This window comes from Triturus cristatus, chromosome 7 (assembly GCF_964204655.1).
Source record: "Triturus cristatus chromosome 7, aTriCri1.1, whole genome shotgun sequence".
Lineage (NCBI taxonomy): Eukaryota > Metazoa > Chordata > Amphibia > Caudata > Salamandridae > Triturus > Triturus cristatus.
Genome location: NC_140590.1, coordinates 819,660,365 through 819,680,915, shown reverse-complemented (window position 1 = coordinate 819,680,915; position 20,551 = coordinate 819,660,365). Strand labels below are relative to the sequence as shown.

The window sequence follows — 20,551 nt, the reverse complement described above, 5'->3', positions numbered from 1 at the left end:
GGGGGAGGGCTAAACACAAGAAGGGGCATGACCATGCATGCCAGGGACAAATGGTGACAAGGAATATGAGGCAGGCAATGGAGCTAGCAAATAGGAAGCCTGTGGGTGGATAGAAGCCCACAGATTAAACACATGTCTCTTCGGGACAGTGCATGCGCTGTCTAGCCGAGACCTAATAAAGCAGTTTAGCCGAGCCCAGGAAGAGCCAGTGGCTGATTCACCCCTTTTCACAGATATTGCTGTGAATGTTCAACAGCTAACATCTGTGGCCCTGCACGTGGATGTAGTTGTTGAACAATCACAGAAACAGCTGTGAATCACAGGCTTTGCAGCCTCTGGGATTTCAACCCCCTCGAGCTCCGAGAGACATTGTTTTTTATAATTAGGGTATTTTGACCTCAATCGGCGGAATGTTATAATAGCCTGCCTTAGCAGGCTATATCGGACATTAAAGGCCCGCTCTCTTCTTTAAGGCACATTCCTTTGGCTCGGGCCTTTAACACTGGAGCTGGCCTTCAAAGGCCGGTATAGCCTGTTACGGTGGGCGATAAGACTATATTAGAACATTGGAACGTTGGAAGCTCCATTGAAAACAATGGAGTGCTCAGGGCTTATAATGGTTGGTATAAGCCCGGAGCACCAACATTCCAATGTGTCTTTGATCACAGCTCTGGCTGTGAACAAAGACTTCAGGGAGCCTGAGGGGATTTCAATCCCCTTGCGTGCCCTGAAGGCTTTGTTTTGTTAGAACATTCTGCCCTCTAGTGGCAGAATGTTCTAATAGCCTTATTGCCCTTCGTAGCAGGGCTATACCGGCTTTTAAAGTCCCTCTGCTTCGGCTCGGGCCTTTAACGCTGCAGCGGGCCTTTAACAGCCAGTATAGCCCGCAATGGCGGGCTATAAGGCTATATTAGAATATTGGAATGCTGAGAACTCCATTGAAGACAATGTTGTGGTTCAGGGCTGATAATAGCTGTTATAAGCCTTCTGCTCCAACATTCCAATGTTTGTCTTTCAAGTCCACGCTAGTAATTTAAAACATTCTAACCTCAGAGGGTGGAATGCTCTAATAGCATTATAGCCCCTGGGTCTCTAGCTGTACCGGTTGTTGAAGGCCCACTTTATCGTTATAGGCCCCTGCCTGTGACTCAGGCCTATAACTCGGGTTCAGGGCCTTTAAAAGACGGTACAGCTGTCGGGAGGGGGCTATAATGCTATAGAAAATGAAAGGTTTTTGTGGTGAAACATATTCTGGGGACAGGTGGAAGAGGAATGAGAAGTGAGGCTTTTGGTGGAAAAGGATGATGGAAAGGGTATTGGGTTCTCTTCTCTCACTCAGCCTCACAAAGTGCCCTCCCAGGTTTCATCGTACCACTAATATGTGTGCCTAGTGATTAATTTGAAATAAACACTGGCACTCACTGTAAGTGTGTCCTATAGATATGTCTTGACTTTCTACAATGCTCAGCTCCCTTTTTGGTTAGGTTCGCGCTGTACAAATGCCACAGACATGCATACAGATCTTTCTCCTCAGCTGTGGGATGGTAATAAGCGTCTGTGTGTACAGTAAACCCAGCAATGTGACTGAGGGGTGGGAGCCACTCAAGAATTGAGGGGGACAAATTAGCGTATGAATTGCACAAAAACACCAAAATAGGAGTGTCACAGGAAGGGGTGTCACAGCCATGTGATATCGCTCACTTTAAAGGTAATGCTCCTTTTTACTGTCAAAGCGGAGATATCATGTTTTCAACCACATATATACGAATAGAAATATCTGTCTCCTATATTCGTATTCATAACTAACTCATAGATATACATATATGTTTTGTTTCTGAATGTAAAGCAGAAAATGTGTATGGCAACACACACACACTCACATTTAACCCCTTGCGTGCCCATGATGGAACCACTGGCGGCGTGTGCTCATGACGGAGTGGTTCCGTCATGCTGCGGCCGCTCCGCCCACGCGTCGCTTATTCCCCGCCTGTGCGGGCGAATTAACGAGTGGGCGGAGTCGTGACGGAACCACTCCGTCATGAGCACAGCTCGCCCGTGACTCATGACGGAGTGGTTCTGTCACGAGCATGGTGGCGCCGCGCTCACCCCGCACCCCCCCAGCGCCGCGGCAGAATTCGCGCCGCGGCGAAGGGGTTAAAAATCATACCTTAGTAAACATTTAATCATGTCTTTATTATGAAATAATCATTGCCATGCAATATAACATAAATTAAAGAATGTAAAGATTGCTAAAGAATCAATACCCCCTTAAATGTATCAATCCAATTTTGACATTTAGGTGTGACCGATGCATTTATTTGTGATACATATAAATGTGGAATTGTGCAATAGTGTGTATCATGTTATACTTTATCATCTAACTCCAGGAGGGATATGTGAAAAGAGTTATACGTTATGAAAGTCGCTTGCACTTCTTCCACATGTAAAGGGACACCTGAGGATAGTGATAACATTTTTGAACAGGTGTCTTTGACATACGAGCTAGATTTAGAAAACAGCAAGTTTCCCTCCATAAGCAAATGTGCTTAATTGTTTGTTTGTTGTTGGTGTTTTTTTTTTACTGCAAGTGTTCATATCCAACATCCAGAAAAGCATCATATTCCATTATCATTAAGGGATCAAAGGGTCAAATGTCGGCAGTTCACTTCTGAGCTGTGAGCTGCAGGCCTAAGGATGATGTTCCTTTAAAAGTACCCTGTAAGGCTACCGTAGAACTGTAGGTAAATTACATATACTGTTTACAAATTAGAACAGAGGTGGCAGTTGGGCACAGGCAAAGTGATAGCTGAAGCCTTGAAAAGCGCTGTAAAGGCCATCTGGCCTCGCTCAGCCTCAATCATAGGCCGAGGGCTTCAAACTGGGAAGTGGCCCCCCTGGGGGGACCTTGGGTGATCTTGGGGGTGGGGGTAGGGGCAGTCTCTGGCCAAGATAAGCATCATGCTTTGTTTTAAGTGTTAAAAACATGAGCAGTATTAAGCCACTTTGTAATGGGTCATAAATATCAAATTTGGTCATTTATATCCTGAATGGGAGTATAAGTAGAAAGGGCTAACAGAGCTTAACTGCAATGTTTAAATATGTTTAGACATCTTTAAAAATTGCCAATTTAGCAGAATAATTGTGAAAAATTGAGCGGGCGCCAATTCTTTTTTTTACAGGGGGCACAAGCATTAAGAAGTTTGAAGACCACTGGTCTATGGCCTTCTAAAATGAATAGGAGAACTCATTCCACCTGCTTCCACCCCGGACTTTAGCGGCTACATGGAGCTGAAACCCCTGTCCTTGCGCTCTGCACCTGTCTCTCTCTAACCTCTGGCGCCTCCTGCGACGCAGGGGACACTGACGGCATGTCTCTCCTCACAACAAAGACAACATCGAAAATAATGCGTCCCACCGGGCCAATTACTGAGAGTTTTCTGCTTAGGTACACATTACCGATGTCTAGAACTCCATCCAAGGGAAGACCTGTTTCAAGACAAAACATCACCCTCTTCTGGGACCGCTGCCCAGGGGATGTGTCCTCCATAGGAGGGGGAAGACCGACTAACAGAGAAAACATCCCTGTCTCCTGACAGCACTCCTCCAGGGATGTGCTCTCCATAGGAGAGGAAGAAGCGCAGACAGCTATTTTGTTGCAAAATGCGACCGACACAAATACACACAATGGAGGCATGTGCGAACATATTCATCCTTGCAGACCAAGGCAGGATTACAATTGGATACTTCAAAGAAAATTAAGTCACAGAACATGGGAACCTGATTGATGATTAACTCTGTGCACTTTTAACAATGCTTTGTGATAAATCGAACGCAGCATGCTTTCGGCATTAGGTGACGGACTAGATCTAAGTTGCAGTGGGCAATTCACATAGGCGGTTTACTAGTAGTACGTATGAAGCGATTTCTCCAGAAACCGATGAGTTTTTCTCAGGGGCCAAATCAAGGATAAGCAAGTAGGGCTCCCAATTCCATGGTCAGCAATGTTCTAACAGCATCATGCTTTGCCCTTAATAGCCTGTTATTAATAACAGGAATGAACAGCCACCCAATAAGAGTAGAAAAAAGGCAACTTACTTTTAAGGATCTGTCTTCTGATTGCTAATATCACAGGAGTTGCAAAGCGATCCACATGGGTTGCAAGTGGTAAGATAAGGGTAGCATATGCTACACAAACCAACCGCTAAAAGAAGCCCCTTCTATGTGGCCTGGAAGCTCATACACTATAACATTTGTAGATACTCCAATGCAAAGTAAGAGGTATTGAAGCCTACCCTTAGTGGAGTAGGCCCTAATACAAACAAGGCAGGTAGTTAGTTAGTTATGCTTAGTAAAATACATCAATAACTGGAATGCAATAGGCTCCTAAACAAATGTGGTCCCTGGGGCCCCTGCCCTGATTGAACTTTGTTTTCCTGCGACTCGGCCCCAGGCCCACAGTGCAATAAACATTACCATCTACATGGAGAACAGTCCCAAGTTCATCCCTCTACATGGGCTTAAAAATTGACTTTTGAGAAAATTTAAGCCAAGCGGAGGGAGGGGCAGCATTATGATTTTACATGTGACATCAAAGAGCTCTCACCTGATGGTCACTCCCCTTACTAATGAACTGGTACCAAGTACAATTTAGCGAACTCCAAACGTATACTTAAAATAGGGCACAGTGTTGATGGTAAAACACCGGAAGGTCTTCCCTACGTGCCACTCATTATTCAGTTTAAAGCAGGCTCTTCTTCATATCCGACAGAGCAGGGAGTGAGAACTTTCTTATAAGAGACTCCCTGTTTTTTTTAGGCTTCACAATTGTCATGGATTTGCTTGACAAGAGCCCTCCTGAGTACCCTCGTCATCTATATCCTTAGGAAGTGAATTCAGTGGGTTGGTGCTCCAGTCCTTCCAAGAAAAAGCTCTTTACTTAGCCTATGTCAACATCTAACGGGGACTACTGGAGGTCAAAAGATACCCGGGTACATTCTATAAGTAATTCTCATAAGAGATGTATGACCACTTACAGCATTGCTATGATAATTCAAGGCTTGAATTATTCCTTGGGCTCGTTTACAATACTTACGGTTCATATCCCATGAAGGAGTTAGCATCCAAATTGTGAGGCCCATGGAAGCCTCCATCAAATGTTTCTTTTTTCCTAATTATACTGGACTTTCCCAACCAGTACCCATTATTGCTTGAGCTACTTAATTTAAGGAGCACCATTACACTGATGCGCCAAAACCCATATTTTCTCAAATTTGATTTCCAAAAGACAGCCCGATGGCAAGGCACAATGTCCTTCCACTAATGAGGAGCAACGTGTGCTAATTATTGCAACATCTGGGCATTCTATACATCCATTTATCATCCTCATGTATGTAAATCACTGGAATACCTCACCAAACTGCTCAAACAGCTGTTAGGAAAGAGGGATCATTTCATTCTATTTGTAGTTTTAGCAATATGAAGATCCCCGTGGAACCCACTGAATTAAGCTCACTTGAACAGCTAAGCAATAAAAATCACTGAGATGCTTTCAAATCTTTGAGTAATCAGAAGCAGAGAAGTGTAAGCTGCAAAATGCCTAACATGTCTCATACAAATATAGCAGAGGCTGTTGGAAGTGCACCATAATGCAGGTCCCGTGCATTCAAACATGCTGCTGTAAACATAGGATACATGTATGTCCTACAACACTGAACATGTGCTGGTACTCTTACAGGTAATGGCAGTAGTCACAGGAGAGCTCAGCACCGGGCAGAACCAATGAGAAAGGAAAGGAGTGCCGTACTGCCACGGCACGGATGATTTCACCAAGAGAATAGACTTCATCCTTTGGGGCTCTCAATAGATGGAAGATGAATAAAACCTAGGCCAATAAATGGGCTGCCTAGTGTAGTTTCCAAATGATCGGAATTGTAAAGAGAAATGCAGTTATTTGTTAAAAGATTTTTTTTAAATTATTTCTATTCTGTGCCATACAAACTGCTAATCGAGTTCCAACAGCTCTGCTATGACATCCTGGGATCTATGAGAATTTGTACTTGAGGCTAAATGGACAAAATGATAAGGCCAGGAATGATCAAAGATTGGGCCAGCCAATTAACCTTTCTTATACTCCTGCCATGGCTCATGATGGAAGTACATTCTTCTTTAATGATTTCTAATTTGTCTAGGCGCTCTCCCAGTTTTGATGGCTATTCTACTCTTGTAGTCTGGCAAATTACCCAAAAATTTAGGACTGAACGCCAACAGCTCATGCCAGCCTCAGACTCATCGAAATCCGGGCTGTGCAAAATTCACGTAATTTGCTTTCACATAATTACTTGAAATTTCAGCAAACTGCTCATGTTCTGTTGTTCCAGTGCAGTCACTGTCATTTATTTACAACACGTGGCACATTCACAGTAGATTTTAATCATGAATGCCACGTAATGTGGCATAATGACATAGTCTCAGGAATTGTGAGTAATAAGCATAATGCGAAATTAACAAAATGTTGTGAATTATGCCAGCGTATCTTTAATTCCGTCCAGGTCAAAAGCATGCTGACGTATACCCATCCCGGTAGGGAGACAGAAGGAATAGCTTTTCCTGCACCCCAAGGCTTTCTTTTTAAGGACACTTCACGTTCTTCCCTCGGGGTTGTATGAGACACTTTTTACTTTCCAGAGTCTAGCGGGCAAATTAATATGGTTGTAGCTATCTGGTGGCATTTTGATCCTTCGGCAACAGTTTAGGAACACCTCAGCCATCTGCAGATCATTTTTAAACAATTCTTTATTGTGATTAGTTAGTAATATTACAGTTGTATTAAGTATGAGAAACATTATAAATTATGTGGGGCGAGAATCAGCACCTAGAAAAATAGTCACTGATAGAAAACAATATCCACACATGCCAAGACTTCATCTTTCAAATACTCTAATCTCTCACCTGCCCCTTCTATTATTTCAAACCTCATGTTCCTTTCCATTTTGAAAAATTAAACAAAAAAATGTTATGCTCATCCCTATACTCTTCCCCCATGCAGTAGTTGTTTCATGGATATACAGATAAAGAACCTTCCTCCTCGATTTTGCAGAAAATGACCAGAAATTTCCTCAATTGTATTTGTCGGTACATTTGGTTATATATGATCTTTCCACAATATTTCATAGAAAACCTATCTTTCAGTCAGGTGTTACAGGTCGAGATTGATGGAGTCGTCTACAGGTCTACTAGGATGGCAATTTTGACCACAGCCAGTGAAGCGCAAAACCATTGCCAAACCCTGGTGTGAGATCTTTGGGGTACAACTGTGTCAGTAACACCCCCTGCATGGAGGAAGGTCCTGTCAATACCAAGTTCACTTTCATCTCATCCCAAAATGGCTGACTAGTAAAGTGTTATCTTCAACCATTCCCATAGCCTGGAAGGGACTAATTCTAGCGATGTAAGATTTTTAAAAATCCAAATTAAATATATGCCACTCTTTTCCCTTTTTCTTGATACAGAACAGTATCATTCCAATTCCCATTTGAGGACTCTGATGATAATCGATGTTCCCACCAGACTCTGAGACAACTAACCATGGAATGTGAGAATAAATAGTCTACAACATGGGTACTCACAAACATTTTATCTGGGGCCGCAAAGTTTGGTCTTTGGTGTTACCGAGAGTAGCACTGATGCCAGCTAGGGGTGTTTAAAGTGGGCATAGTGGAGGCGAAGCAAGTATATCTACTGGCTGAACTCAATTGCACAATGTGAAACCAGAAAACCTGGGATTAATCCCGGCTTCTCCACTTGACCAAATTGTGTGATCCTGGGAAATTATTTTATTTCAATTTCCCACCTTTTTCTTCATTATCACATATAAGAGAACCTCAAAATACATGACTTCAGTATGTGTGCTGTACAAAACTATCTCCTGTACATGTAATCACTAAAGGCATTGTTGTCAGGGTGGGAAGCATGAATGTTTCTAAATTCATGTTTGAAAACTAACACTTAAAAAATATACGTCTAAATTAACTGTTACAATTTGATTTACTAAGGTAAAATGGTTCTACAGGTCAATGAAATGCACTTTTTGAATTTTGAACAGACTATCCTATTTTTACGTTTGCTGTCTTTAAAAATGAAGGTGTTTCTAAAGTTAACACCTTCAGCGCGGCGCGGATTACCGCGCTGTGCTGAAGGGTTTCGTGCGCGGGCGGGGCCATGAAGGAGCGGTTCCGTCATCCGCACAGCGCAACCGATGCGCATGACGGAACCGCTCCGTCATGCGCATCGAAAGGGTTAAAGGCCTGGTAGCTTCCTTTTGTTTAACTCCAATTGACTTTTAAATAAGTGCTTGCTGTACAATTAAAAAAATATATACATATATATATATATATATATATATATATACATATATATATGTTAGTGCTGAGTCGAGAAAACAGCAGCCCAGTGCTGCTGTTGCCCAGGGGGGCGCATGTAAAGGTCAGGAGGGCCGCAGGCGGCCCCCTGGCTGTACTTTGAGTATCACTGGTCTACAATATCCTGTATAAGCCAGAAACCACTCCCCGAAATTTGCATATACACAGTCAAAGATGGCAGAGTGATTTAAATGTATTGTGGATGAGCCCAGTAGGCATCATGGTAGGCATCACAAGTAACGTTGCAATCATTGATATTTCTAGAACTGTGATCGTGGTAGATGGATTTCTTTTGTTAGTTCACAAAGTGAGTTTCAGGCATCAGTGGATAACAAACTGTTTATTATTAGAATGCCCTTCTGCTTCCAGTTTCCAGAGAACGTGAGCTCCATCGATATGAACTGACCAATTCTGCATAATGCTGCACCGTCATGTATCCTGTCATTAACTTTTAATTTCTTGTGCTCCGTACATCAAACATACATTGAAGAATTTATAATGGGAATTGTGTCGTCCCTCTTTCTTGTTTTTTATTTAATATAATTCAGATACAGTTCCCCTTCATATTTGAGGTTGGTATTTCCATGGATGTAGGACGCATGTACGTAGCCCGGGCAGCTGGCATGCTGTCCAATTTGAGTCTATGTGGGGTAGAGTTACGCCTCAATTGATCGTGGCTGCAATAAATTTCGATACTTTGAATCTAGGCCTGACCCCATTCCAAATTAAAGTTTTTATTGCTCCCTCGAGGATTTTTTATAAGAGAATCATGGCAAAAACGCAGGTAAATCGAGGTCCATGTTTATTTTGACAACCTATCCTCTTACCCATAAATGAAGATTTGCAATTGATTCCGGATCAATAGGTCATTTGTCAGTGTGTTTAATAATGGTAATAAGACATCTCGAATCATTTTCTAACCCCTCTGTTAATCATAGTGCCCAAATATTTGAGGTGAGAATTTACCCATCTAAAAGGTGTCCCCCCTATTGGAACGTTAGTGGTGCATTGGGTAAGTGGCACAGCTTCACATCATGTCCAATATTTTCTATAGCCTGAAAATTGGTAGAAGATTGAGATATGAGATATAAGAGCTGGGGATGAATATATGACGTTACAATGCAAACAATGACAACGCATGCCTTTACAACGCGGTTTTTACAACGCAACTACCATTACAACGCATGATTTTCCAATGCATGCCATTACAACGCATTTTTAGAAACTATCATTACAATGTATACCATTACAACGAATACCATTACAACGCATAATACTTTTGGAGCAACGGTGGGGTAATTGTTGGATAGTGTAGGGGAAAAAATGACTATTCCCACTCCAGTGAGTGCAACAGTAGGGTAAGTGTTGGATAGTGTAGGGGTAAAAATACTATCCCCATGTACCCCAAACCCCTTACCCATCCTAAAACAAAAAAATCCCCAGTACTTACCTTATAATGCGTTGCAATGGCATGCGTTGTAATGGTATGCATTGTACTGGTATGCGTTGTAATGGCATGCGTTGTAATGGCTTGTGATGTAAAGGCAGTTGCGTTGTAACAGCTGCGTTGTAAAGGTAGTGTGTAGTAATGACTGTGTTATAATAGTTGTTTCCCGTTGCTGACATCACTAATACAGAGCACAGAGCATCACTTTTTATTTCTCCTGCCAGAGCCCCTACTTCATGTATATCATCATTCAGCTGAACTGTCAAGCGTCCCTGAGCCAGCAGGAACAGGATTGGGAAGAGCAGACAGTTTACTTTGTGCCTCTCAACACCTTGAAAGGACGAGATAAGAAGCCAATCAATTTGACTATGAGAGATAATATAAAATCCTGATGCCTATGCCATACCTACTCTGCGAGGAAGGGAAGCTTGCACTTCTCATGTGCATGTAGCAACTGTGGTGGAAAGGAGTAAAGCTTGCACTGATGATGTCCATGTGGCAAGTACTGGTATCAGCATTGCAAACTTCCTACATACAACACAGACTCTTGCACATATCTCATGCAACAAAGTTAAACTTATTTTTGAAGTTTACAATGATTAATTCCAAAGCAATAAAAGACATTTTCCAATATACCCCACACATGGGACAATATGCGTCTCTTCTGTCGTAGGTGTCCTTAGACCAAGGCCACTGGAATTTGCGTCTCTTCTGTCGTAGGTGTCCTTAGACCAAGGCCACTGGAATTATGTGGCAGGGGAGTATATAGGTGATGTATCACAGCTAGCAAAATTACGCAGCAAGGAAAGGCAAATTATGTGGTGTAATGCAGCACATTTTGAATAATGCAGAATATTTTGAATAATTATTCACTATTTTGTCATTTTTACATTGTATGGAAAAGGTTTCATCCAGCGTTTGAAATGACTGAATAGAAGTGCCGGTACTCTGTACCAGAGTACCTACTTGTTTCGGAGAAGTGCTGGTACTCTCCAATTAAAATTATTGTGTCACGGGGCGTGGCTTGGCGCCCAGTGGATACGGCGGCGTCCATGTAGGACTCTCCGGACTGACGCGGCGGAACCGCATTTGGTGGCCATCCCAAGTGAAGCTGTCTGGCGGCGAGCCTGTCTGAAATGCTGCTCGTCACAAGGGAATTTTCAAACGGACCCTAAATTGCGTATCTGTGCAATAATTTTAAGGTAATTGCCCGCACTCGCGGCCGCGATATCGCGCCGCCATCTTGGATATCGGCAGTGTGGCGCGCTCATTTTTCTCCTCACGGCAGCGAACATGCCTCACTCTCTCAAGTGCTCTACCCTACTTTAATGTGTGAAACCCTGACGGTCATGTTTCACAACAACTCTAAATAGCATAGCAGCCTGTTTTTTTCTCTTTTTTCCACACCTCATGAGAGGGAGGTGCTGCAGCTGCCATTTTGTGGAATCCTTCTCCAGCTTTATTGCTGCTCATGTAGGGTTTACAACTATGGCTCTGTATATCGTCCTCTGCAGTCTTTATACATACATTTCTACTAAGCTCCTGTACTTTTCCCTATTTGTATGATTTACAACCATTATGAGAAGTGTGGTGTACCAAGGAGCTCTCTGTCATCAATATTACTGCAGTTAGTGAATTTTTTACTACTTATGGACCTCAACTGGCTTCTATAACATTTTTAGCTGGAATTCCCACCCTGAAGGTATAATTATCACTTTTTGACCAGAACTGTTTCTCTTCTACTACGCTCACCTTTCACGCTTTGCAAGTTCGTATATACGAATCCTCTTCCACTCATTCTACAATTTAATGGGTAGAACAAAAGGCTCCTTTCTCGTTACATTCAAACCAAAGCGCTCCTTCGTCAAGAACTCAAACTTTTTTCAGAATTTTCCAAGCTGGAAGATTCCGGCCTAATCGCACCGGAAAACACAGATACCACAATGGATCCCGCTCCAGTGCTACCGGGAAAATCCAACGTGAAATGTTTGAAAAATGATCCCCCTTTGCCACCTAAATCAAATCCGCCGGTTTCAATGGAGTTACTACTACAGGAAATTAGGGCCTTTAGACCTTTTGTTGAGGAAACCAATTCCAAGTTACAAGTTCTTTCAGACAATTGGCTTCAACTGGATACAAGCAACTGGTTGAGCAAAATGTTTCTTCCTTAGGTGATGCTATCAAAATGGTTAGTTCTTTGCAGTCTCAGGTTTCAACACTTCAAAAGCAGGTGGAGGACCTCGAAAACCGCAACAGAAAGAACAACTTACGCATTTACGGTCTGGTTGAAGGGGCCGAAGGTTCAGACTCTCTTGCATTTTTCAAATCCTTCTTGCCCAAGATTCTTCACATGCCAGAGGACACTATGTTGAACATACAACGTACCCATAGACTGGGCTGCGTTCCTACAAATTCTTCAACCTCACAAAGGCAACGTGGTGTTATCCTTTATTTCCTAGAATATACAGATCTGCTGAGAGTCCTAGCGGCTGCTAAGGCCATGAACCGGATCTACGTTATTCTTTGCACAAGATTACTCTAAAGCCACAGCAGCTAGACGGAAAGCCTTCTTGGACATGAGACCAGTTCTTCGGTCTATGGGGGCTAGATATGGCCTATTCCACCCATGTCTTTTTAAGGTTACCTACAACAATAGAACAACATCATACGAGGATCCAATACGTTTGCAAAGCTTCATCAACTTGCATGATATGGACCGTATGGTGGTCTCAGGTCCCTCGTCCTCAAGTGCGACATGACTTTTCTTCACTTTACACTTACATTGTCTCTACTTTTTGAGCTTATAGACTGTGAGATATTTTGCTATTTTCCTCTATGTACTGCTTATTCCTCATTAATAGATTTACATTACCTTTGTTATTAGCGTTAATAATAGTTTGATGTTCTTGGGTTTCATCATTTCGCTGTTCTCGCTCATTTTCTTATTCATGATTAAATATGTTTTCCTTCGCTTCCACAGCTACATCTACGTTCTGACGTTACTCCCCCTGGTCTGGTCCGGTCAACCCCAGACGTTCGTCTGTTCCTTTTGGTTACACCTACCCCTACCTCTACATCCCTTTTTTGTAGGTATGTTTTGTGTTTTATCCTTTGTCATTTTGTTTCTCCTGCATTCCTTGTTGTTTCGTTCTCCTGGTGTCTCTAATATTTTCTTTTCCTCTTGTACTCTCATGTTCATTCTTTTTTTCTGTACTGCATTTCTAAATTTCAGTACCTCCCTGCCTCTTCATTACTCATGTATTTTTTCCAGTTATATTTGTAACTTTATGTATGGATTATATCTCTGGCTCCGACCACTTGTTTTTCTCCTCTTCTTTTGCTCGATCATCTACTCCTATCTTTTTTCCTCTCTTATAATCTTTTATACCCTTAAAGAACTGGACCTTTGTTTCATATTTTTACTTTTTTTGTTTTCTTCTTCTCTACATACTCTCCCTATAGGTATGTTACTTGTTTTATCTTCTGTTCCGTGCTTTGTAATGTTCTCCTCTACTTCTTTCCTTTATTAGCAAATTTCGACACTAATTTTTTCTCATATGATTATTTTCTCCTTTCCTTCTTGTTTTTGCTCACTTATTTTCTTTATCTTCCCTTGTTGCTCCTGTTTTTGCCTTTATACTCTTTATCTTCTTCTATGTTTTGAATTCTTTTTTTTTCCTACTTCTTCTATCTCTTTTGATGCTCTACATTGTTTGTGCAATGAATTGGACTTTGGTTTTTAAGCTTTTAAGCTTAGATTATTTTTTTTGTATTACCTCATCTTCTTGAAAAGACTGTTACTTTCTACTGTTTTTTACCTTATTTTAATGTTTCATGCCGCTTAAATTAGTTTCCTGGAATGTTAGGGGTCTCAATTCTCCTATCAAGAGACAGAGGGTTTTGTCACACTTGTTCAAGTTAAATGCTGATATTGTTTTCTTACAGGAAACTCACCTTACGGATACTTAATCTTTGAAATTGAAAAGAGGTTGGGTGGGTGAGGTTTATTTCTCCGCAGGGGATGGTATCCAAAATGGAGTTGCGACATTATGCCGTAAGTCTCTACCAGTTACGTTGTTGTCACAAGAATCAGATGTTGATGGGAGATGGCTTATTGTCAAATTATCACTAAAGGGGGTTCCAGTATCACTTCTTAATGTTTATGCTCCCACGGGCAGTGATACCTCCTTTTGGCCTGCTTTAGCCAGGCACATCTCCCTCTGTATTGAAGACAATTTTATTTTGGCTGGGGATTGCAACCAGGTGTTTGACCCCTTTTTAGACAAGAATTCTAAGGTGCCCTTTACCCCTAATAAGACACATAAATCTTTCACTCACACTGTTCATCAACATAAATTGCTTGATGCTTGGCGCCTTTGCAACCCAACCTCTAGAGAATATTATTTCTATTCTTCAACCCATCACACCCAATCAAGAATTGACTACGTTTTTGTCTCACATAACATCTCCCAGACTCTCACCCACGCAGAAATTGGGCCTATTCTTCTTTCGGATCATGCGCCTGTCTCTATAGGCTTTGACATACTGACTAAAATACTGCTACCAGAATATGGCGTTTTAACAATGCACTCCTCTTAGATCCCAAATTCACTGCTGCCTTCACTGTTTTTTATACGGACTACTTTGAGAGAAATCACACAGAACACCTTTCTCCCGCAACCATCTGTGATGCCTTTAAGGCATCAGCAAGGGGTTTTATCCTAGGCTTTGTTGCTAAGAAGCGAAATTCTGCACGTAAGATTACGAAGGACCTCTTACAAGACATTAAAACATTGGAACACTCATACTACACATCCCACTCAGAGGATTGTCTCAGGACTCTCATCAATGCTAAATTGAAATTTAACAATCAACGGAAGATGCTTCACTTTATCTATTAAAATCCAGCGCAAAATTCTATGGAGGTAAAAACAAAGCAGGGAAAATGTTGGCTAATTACTTGAAGATCTGCCAAAATAAGTTAAACATTGATTCTATATTTGACGAACACTCAATTCTAAAATTCTAAGACACTGAGATTTTAAATGAATTTTCTCTCTTTTATAAATCATTATATTCGTCAGAGAACCAACCTATGGATCATTCACTATCGCAATTCTTTTCGAATATTCATAGGCCTCAACATGATCCTTTGGACTTTTCCCCTTTAGAATTGGAAATCTCCCAGCTTGAACTCCTCAAAGCCCTTCAAATTCTTAAAAAAGATAAAGCTCCTGGCCCTGATTGTGTCACCGTCAAATTTTATATTCATTTCTCTAAGCTTCTCATACCCCAACTACATTCGCTTATAAACTTTTTTTCTGCCTCAAAAAGTTCTTTGACTTCATTTTCTGAAGCTCATATTTGCCTTATTCCAAAAGAAGGCAAAGACTCTAAGCACTGTAAAAACTATAGACCCATCTCACTGGTTAATATTGATTATAAAAAAAATTCTAAAGCTTTTGCTATACGTCTTGATTCTTACTTACCAAACTTACTAGGAAAAGAACAATCTGGCTTTGTCAAAGGACGAGTCATCGCGGATAATACTAGACTCTTTTTTGATGTCTTATCCAAATCTTCACATCTTAACCATCCTTTACCAGCAATCGCACTGGATGCCGAAACGGCTTTTGACAGGGTTGAGTGGAGATACCTATTTTACACCCTCAAATGGTTTGGATTCGGTCCCAATTTTATAAATTAATTATCTCTCCTTTACTCCAATCCGCGTGCTGCAGTTTGTGCTAATGGCTTAATTTCCCCATTTTTTGACTTGGGCAGAGGAGTGCGTCTAGGTTGTCCTCTCTCTCCCTTTCTTTTTAACGTAGCCTTAGAACCTTTTTTATCCAAAATACGACAAAACTCAAGTATTCATGGGTTTCAAGTACCAAATGTCCACATCAAACTTGCAGCCTATGCTGATGATATTTTACTTTTTATGTCCAAACCAGACGAATCAATTCCGGCTTTTCTAGCAGAGGTAAAACTTACTCTCTCATTTCAGGTTATAAACTAAATAATGATAAGTGCGAAATTTTACCTTTAACAAAATATACTTTCAGTTCACAGTTCCAGGCTTCTCAATTCAAATGGAGTCCAAATCACATTAAATATTTGGGTCTACATTTTACCCCTTTAATTTCAGATACGGTAACATTATGTATGAGTAAATGTCTTCAGAAGATTACGGATATAACCTCTAAATGGCATCCTCTTTATTTGTCTTGGTGGGGCCGCCTAGATACCATAAAAGTGATGTTATCTCCCATAGTCTTATATACTATTTCGAATATTCCGGTCCCCATCTCTTCCAAATTATTTTAAAAAGTTAACTCAATTTTATCCTCATTCTTGTGGAACAATAAGGAACCTAGAGTGTCTTTATTAAAATTAATACGTCCTAAAATGGAGGGCGGAGTCAATTTTCCAGATTTCCAGGCTTATCAGAAATCTTTCTTATTACGTCAGGCCTCACTTTGGTTGCTTGACTCTGAAGATGATTGTCCCCTTTGGACTTCAATAGAACAATTGTTTTTGTCCCCGTACTCATTTCACGAATATCTTTCTTTTTTGCGCAAACCACAATCTATTCCTACCCCTATATTAAAGTTCACTTCCAAATTACTTGATTTACCCCCACATCCCCCTCACTGTCCTAGGGACTCCTTTTTAAACTCAACAATTTGGCTTAATAAAGATTTGTTGATCCGCAACAGACCATTTTACTGGCGGACTTGGAGAGAAAAGGGTTTGGTTTGGGTTTATCAATTATTTTCGAACTCAGAATTCTTGCCTTTTGGTACACTCATGCGGACGTTCAATCTACCGACCTCCTTTATCCATAAATGTAACTTACTCAAAAGTGCAGTGCTGGAAACCTACTCTCACTCCCACACCACAACTGACATCTCCAATAGCCCAGCTTCCTCTTTACGACTTTGGGGCCTATGCATCAACAATGCCATTTGCGATTCCTTATTAGCGAAAAATAAGGAATCGCTAATAAGGAATAGCAAAAGGCTATGCATGTAGGAATCGCTATTCAAATAGCGATTCCTTAATATTCCTTATTACCGAATCGGTAATACCGAATCGGTAATAAGGAATACCTACCCATTCATTCCTATGGGCTTGGAGGCCCATAGGAATGAATGTAAAGCCAGTCTGTATTAGCGATTCGGTATTACCGAATCGCTAATAGCGGGAGCACTTTCAAGGGTGCCAGGGTGTCAAAAGGACACCCTGTTGCACCCCTGAAAATGATATGTGCACATATGTTGCACACACACATGCTCTAAGGGCATGTGTGTGCGCAACATGAAACTTTGAAAAATGCACAAAAGTGCATTCTTCTAAGTTTTTGCAAATTACCATGCAGTTCATCTTCATGGTAATTTGCTCCCCCTATTAGCGAAATCGCTAATTTTTTAACTTTGATGCATTGCATTTAAGGAATATCACTTTGGGATTCCTTAAATGCAATCGCTATTTAAGGAATCGGTATTTAAGGAATCCCTATTTAAAGAATCGCTATTTAAGGATTCCTTAAATAGCGATTTCTGCTTTTGGGTTGATGCATTGGGATTGGGTATTTTTTACTTAATACCGGGAGCTATTACCGAATCGGTATTTTACCGACTGGATTTTGGGTTGATGCATGAGGCTGTTTGTGCTTTGTTACTGACCACACCCAAAGCTTCTATTATTTATAGTCAACTGCAAGACATTGATATTGATCAACAGAAAACGAAAACTGAAGAGGCATGGGAACAAGATTTTGAGGTGTGTTGGTCAATATCACTATGAAAGAGTATTTGGTCCAAACTACGTAAAGCTTCTAGAGCAGCAAATACCACGCAAACTTTATTTTTTGTTCATAACAGACTCTTATTCACGCCAGCCACTTTATGTAAACGTTTTTCAAGCATTCCGGACACATGCTGGTCCTTTTCCTCTACAAACGCTAACTTGTTTCATATGCTATTCACTTGTCCACAGGTGCTTAGCTTTTGGAAACAAGTATGGTCTCAAATTATCCTAATTTACGGCACCACTTTTCCTTTCTCTTTCATTCATATTTTTTTAGGAAGTCTTTCTTCTGTCTGGGACGAGATCTCACTCAATGTCAAGATTATTGATTTATTATTAGCAATTGCCTTTCAACAAATTACTGTTAATTGGAAAGATTTTTCGAAAATTTCATACAAGGCTTTGTGGTATACTGTTTGCCATAATCACAGATTAGATAATGCCTTTGTATATCCTCCTCATATGGCTATTAAACATGCGGATTAGTGGTCACCTGTTACACCTTATATTGATGTCAGTGCTAGACGATATTCTTTACCAAAGCACTCTCAACAGGAAGTTCCCAAACCTCCCTGACTTCCCTAATAATTTCACAAGTTTCTTTTAGGTACCTTTATGCGTATACGTTTCATTTACTTTGTCTTTTCTTTTTTTCTTTTTTTGTTTTATGTCTTCATTTTGTATTCTTAGTACAATTCTTATTTTCTCTTCTATGTATTAACTATGGAACATGATGTTGTACGATTTACAGTGTATATTTTGTGCTGACACCCTGATTTTATTTTCAATAAAAACTTTCTGAACTTAAAAAAAAAAAAGAAAAATTATTATGTCACTCTTGAGAAGTGCCAGTACTCTCACTCTCAAAATAAAAAAGTGCCGGTACTCAGTACCGGACAGTACCAGCCCATTTAAAGGACTGGTTTCATCCCATTAATTTCAGCTTAACCCCTAAATCTGCAACTGAAAAGTGACCTGCCTCTGCATGCTATTGTATGGTAACATGTGTGGTAGCGTTTTTAGTAACTTTTGATCCACGTGATCTAGAAACGATTTTTCTGTTAAAATTCTGCAAATTATGAAGAATATAATTATGCGGCAAGTGCAGCAAATCCATAATTATGTGTATAAAACGAAGGAAATTCGTCCAGTGCCCCTGTCATAGATGGAGTGATTAGGCTTATGTTTTTTTTATTTTTTATTTCCAGCATACTCCATAAGAAAAAAAACAGAAGAAAACAGAAAACATGCTCCTATCTACACGTGTCAGTCAAAGCCTTGAAATAAAAATGCTATATGTTTTTTTTAATTAACCATCGCACATAATTTTAATAGAACAGTAGAGGTGCTTTCTAACAATCAGGTGTCCTTAGATAAAATATAGACACTATTTCTAGGGTTATTGGAAATCACTGGAACATATGACTCATGTTGGTGTAAATAAAGTGTACTATCGGCTTTGACTTGCTTAGCTAAAACGCACAAGGATGATTAATGACTAAAGTTTGTAAAGAAAAGAGCACTGCCACAGTAAAGTACTGACCCACCAGCCCTGGCACTTTTTTTCTCAGCCAGGCTTACCCGCACCCTGTGTGAGATGACATACAGTTCTGCTTTTCATGTGTGTCTTCACCAGGGCACTCTAGTCTGTGGAGCGGACCTGACACAAGCCCACCACCCGGCAAGACATATGTACCCCATGAGTCTCAATGGCACTAACCTGGCATCTGCTTCACTGTAATATTCCCTGGCAACGATGTCCTCAAACAGCTCACCACCCGTCACACTGTGGCCAAGAAATCAGAAAACCAGCATAAGTTATCAGGTAAAAAAGAAATGATCACACCATGCAAGTGGTCAATAAAAGAGAAAACACAGGTAAAATCATGCAAAGGAAACAAGGAAAGAGCACCACATCAACAAGCAGGCATCTGGCAACCAAAGGCAATCACAAGAACCCACATGTTATTATTGGAGAAAATACTAGGGTTAATATGCACGTGGACCATGATTGAGCAGTACAAATAGCTAACAAGCACTGAGGTGTTGATGTTGAGCTACAAATACCAATATGCACTGTGGCAGTGATGAAGGACTGCAGGTACCTGCCAGGGGTGGATCGACAATTAACTATAACAAACAAATATCCAACTGGATAGCTGGCCATTTGCTGGAATCTCTTTTGGGCCAGGTGATTGCATTCATCCTAACTTGCATCATTAAAAGTGTATGTAAGATATGGCCAGGCATAGTAACCTCCAACCCATGGAAGCATTCAACAGTGATGATATTTCATAAAAAACCCATGGCTGACACTTATATATAAATAACTTCAGACTGATCTCACTTTTTACCTCTATCCACCAAAACTCTAGAAAAACAAGTGAACAAGTAATTAACCACTGTCTTGAATCCAAATCTCTGCTGGACCACACCCAATTGTCCATCTAAAACAACGCAGCATAGAAACCGCCTTACTTGCCATCACTGAGGATCTTCAAGCTATTTTAGACCAGGTGAGTTGTGCTGCCCTGATCTTAGAATTATTGATGGCCTTCAAAGCAGTCTGTAAAACTATCCCTTCTCATCTCTTCAATATCAGCATTTGCAAAGCTACCCTCATCTGGCTCCAATCTTATCATTTAACAATTACATTGCTCAACTGGCTGCTCTGGTTCGCTCATCGGGTCTGATGCTAAGATTCCCAAATCATCATGTCCTTGTCCAATAACTTTTCTTCCACTCAAGAAACAAATTGTATATGAATGTCAACAGTTGATAAAATGAACGTCTTTCCAATTTTCTTAAATTAAATAGTGGTAAGGCAGAGAATCTCTTGTTTGGCTTGCAACCCTTTATCAGAATTAGGACAGCT

General features: G+C 40.7%; 1 protein-coding gene across 5 annotated transcripts in view; it reads right to left on the bottom strand.

Annotated features, from left to right (window-relative positions):
* The window catches only part of CAMK2A (calcium/calmodulin dependent protein kinase II alpha), a 614,478-nt gene that overhangs the window by 286,335 nt on the left and 307,592 nt on the right, over positions 1-20,551 (bottom strand). For all 5 annotated transcript variants that reach the window (XM_085617723.1, XM_085617725.1, XM_085617726.1 and 2 more), the window contains exon 5: positions 19,397-19,462. In XM_085617723.1, coding sequence (XP_085473849.1) covers positions 19,397-19,462 — 66 coding nt within the window. The remainder of the gene's footprint in view (positions 1-19,396; positions 19,463-20,551) is intronic.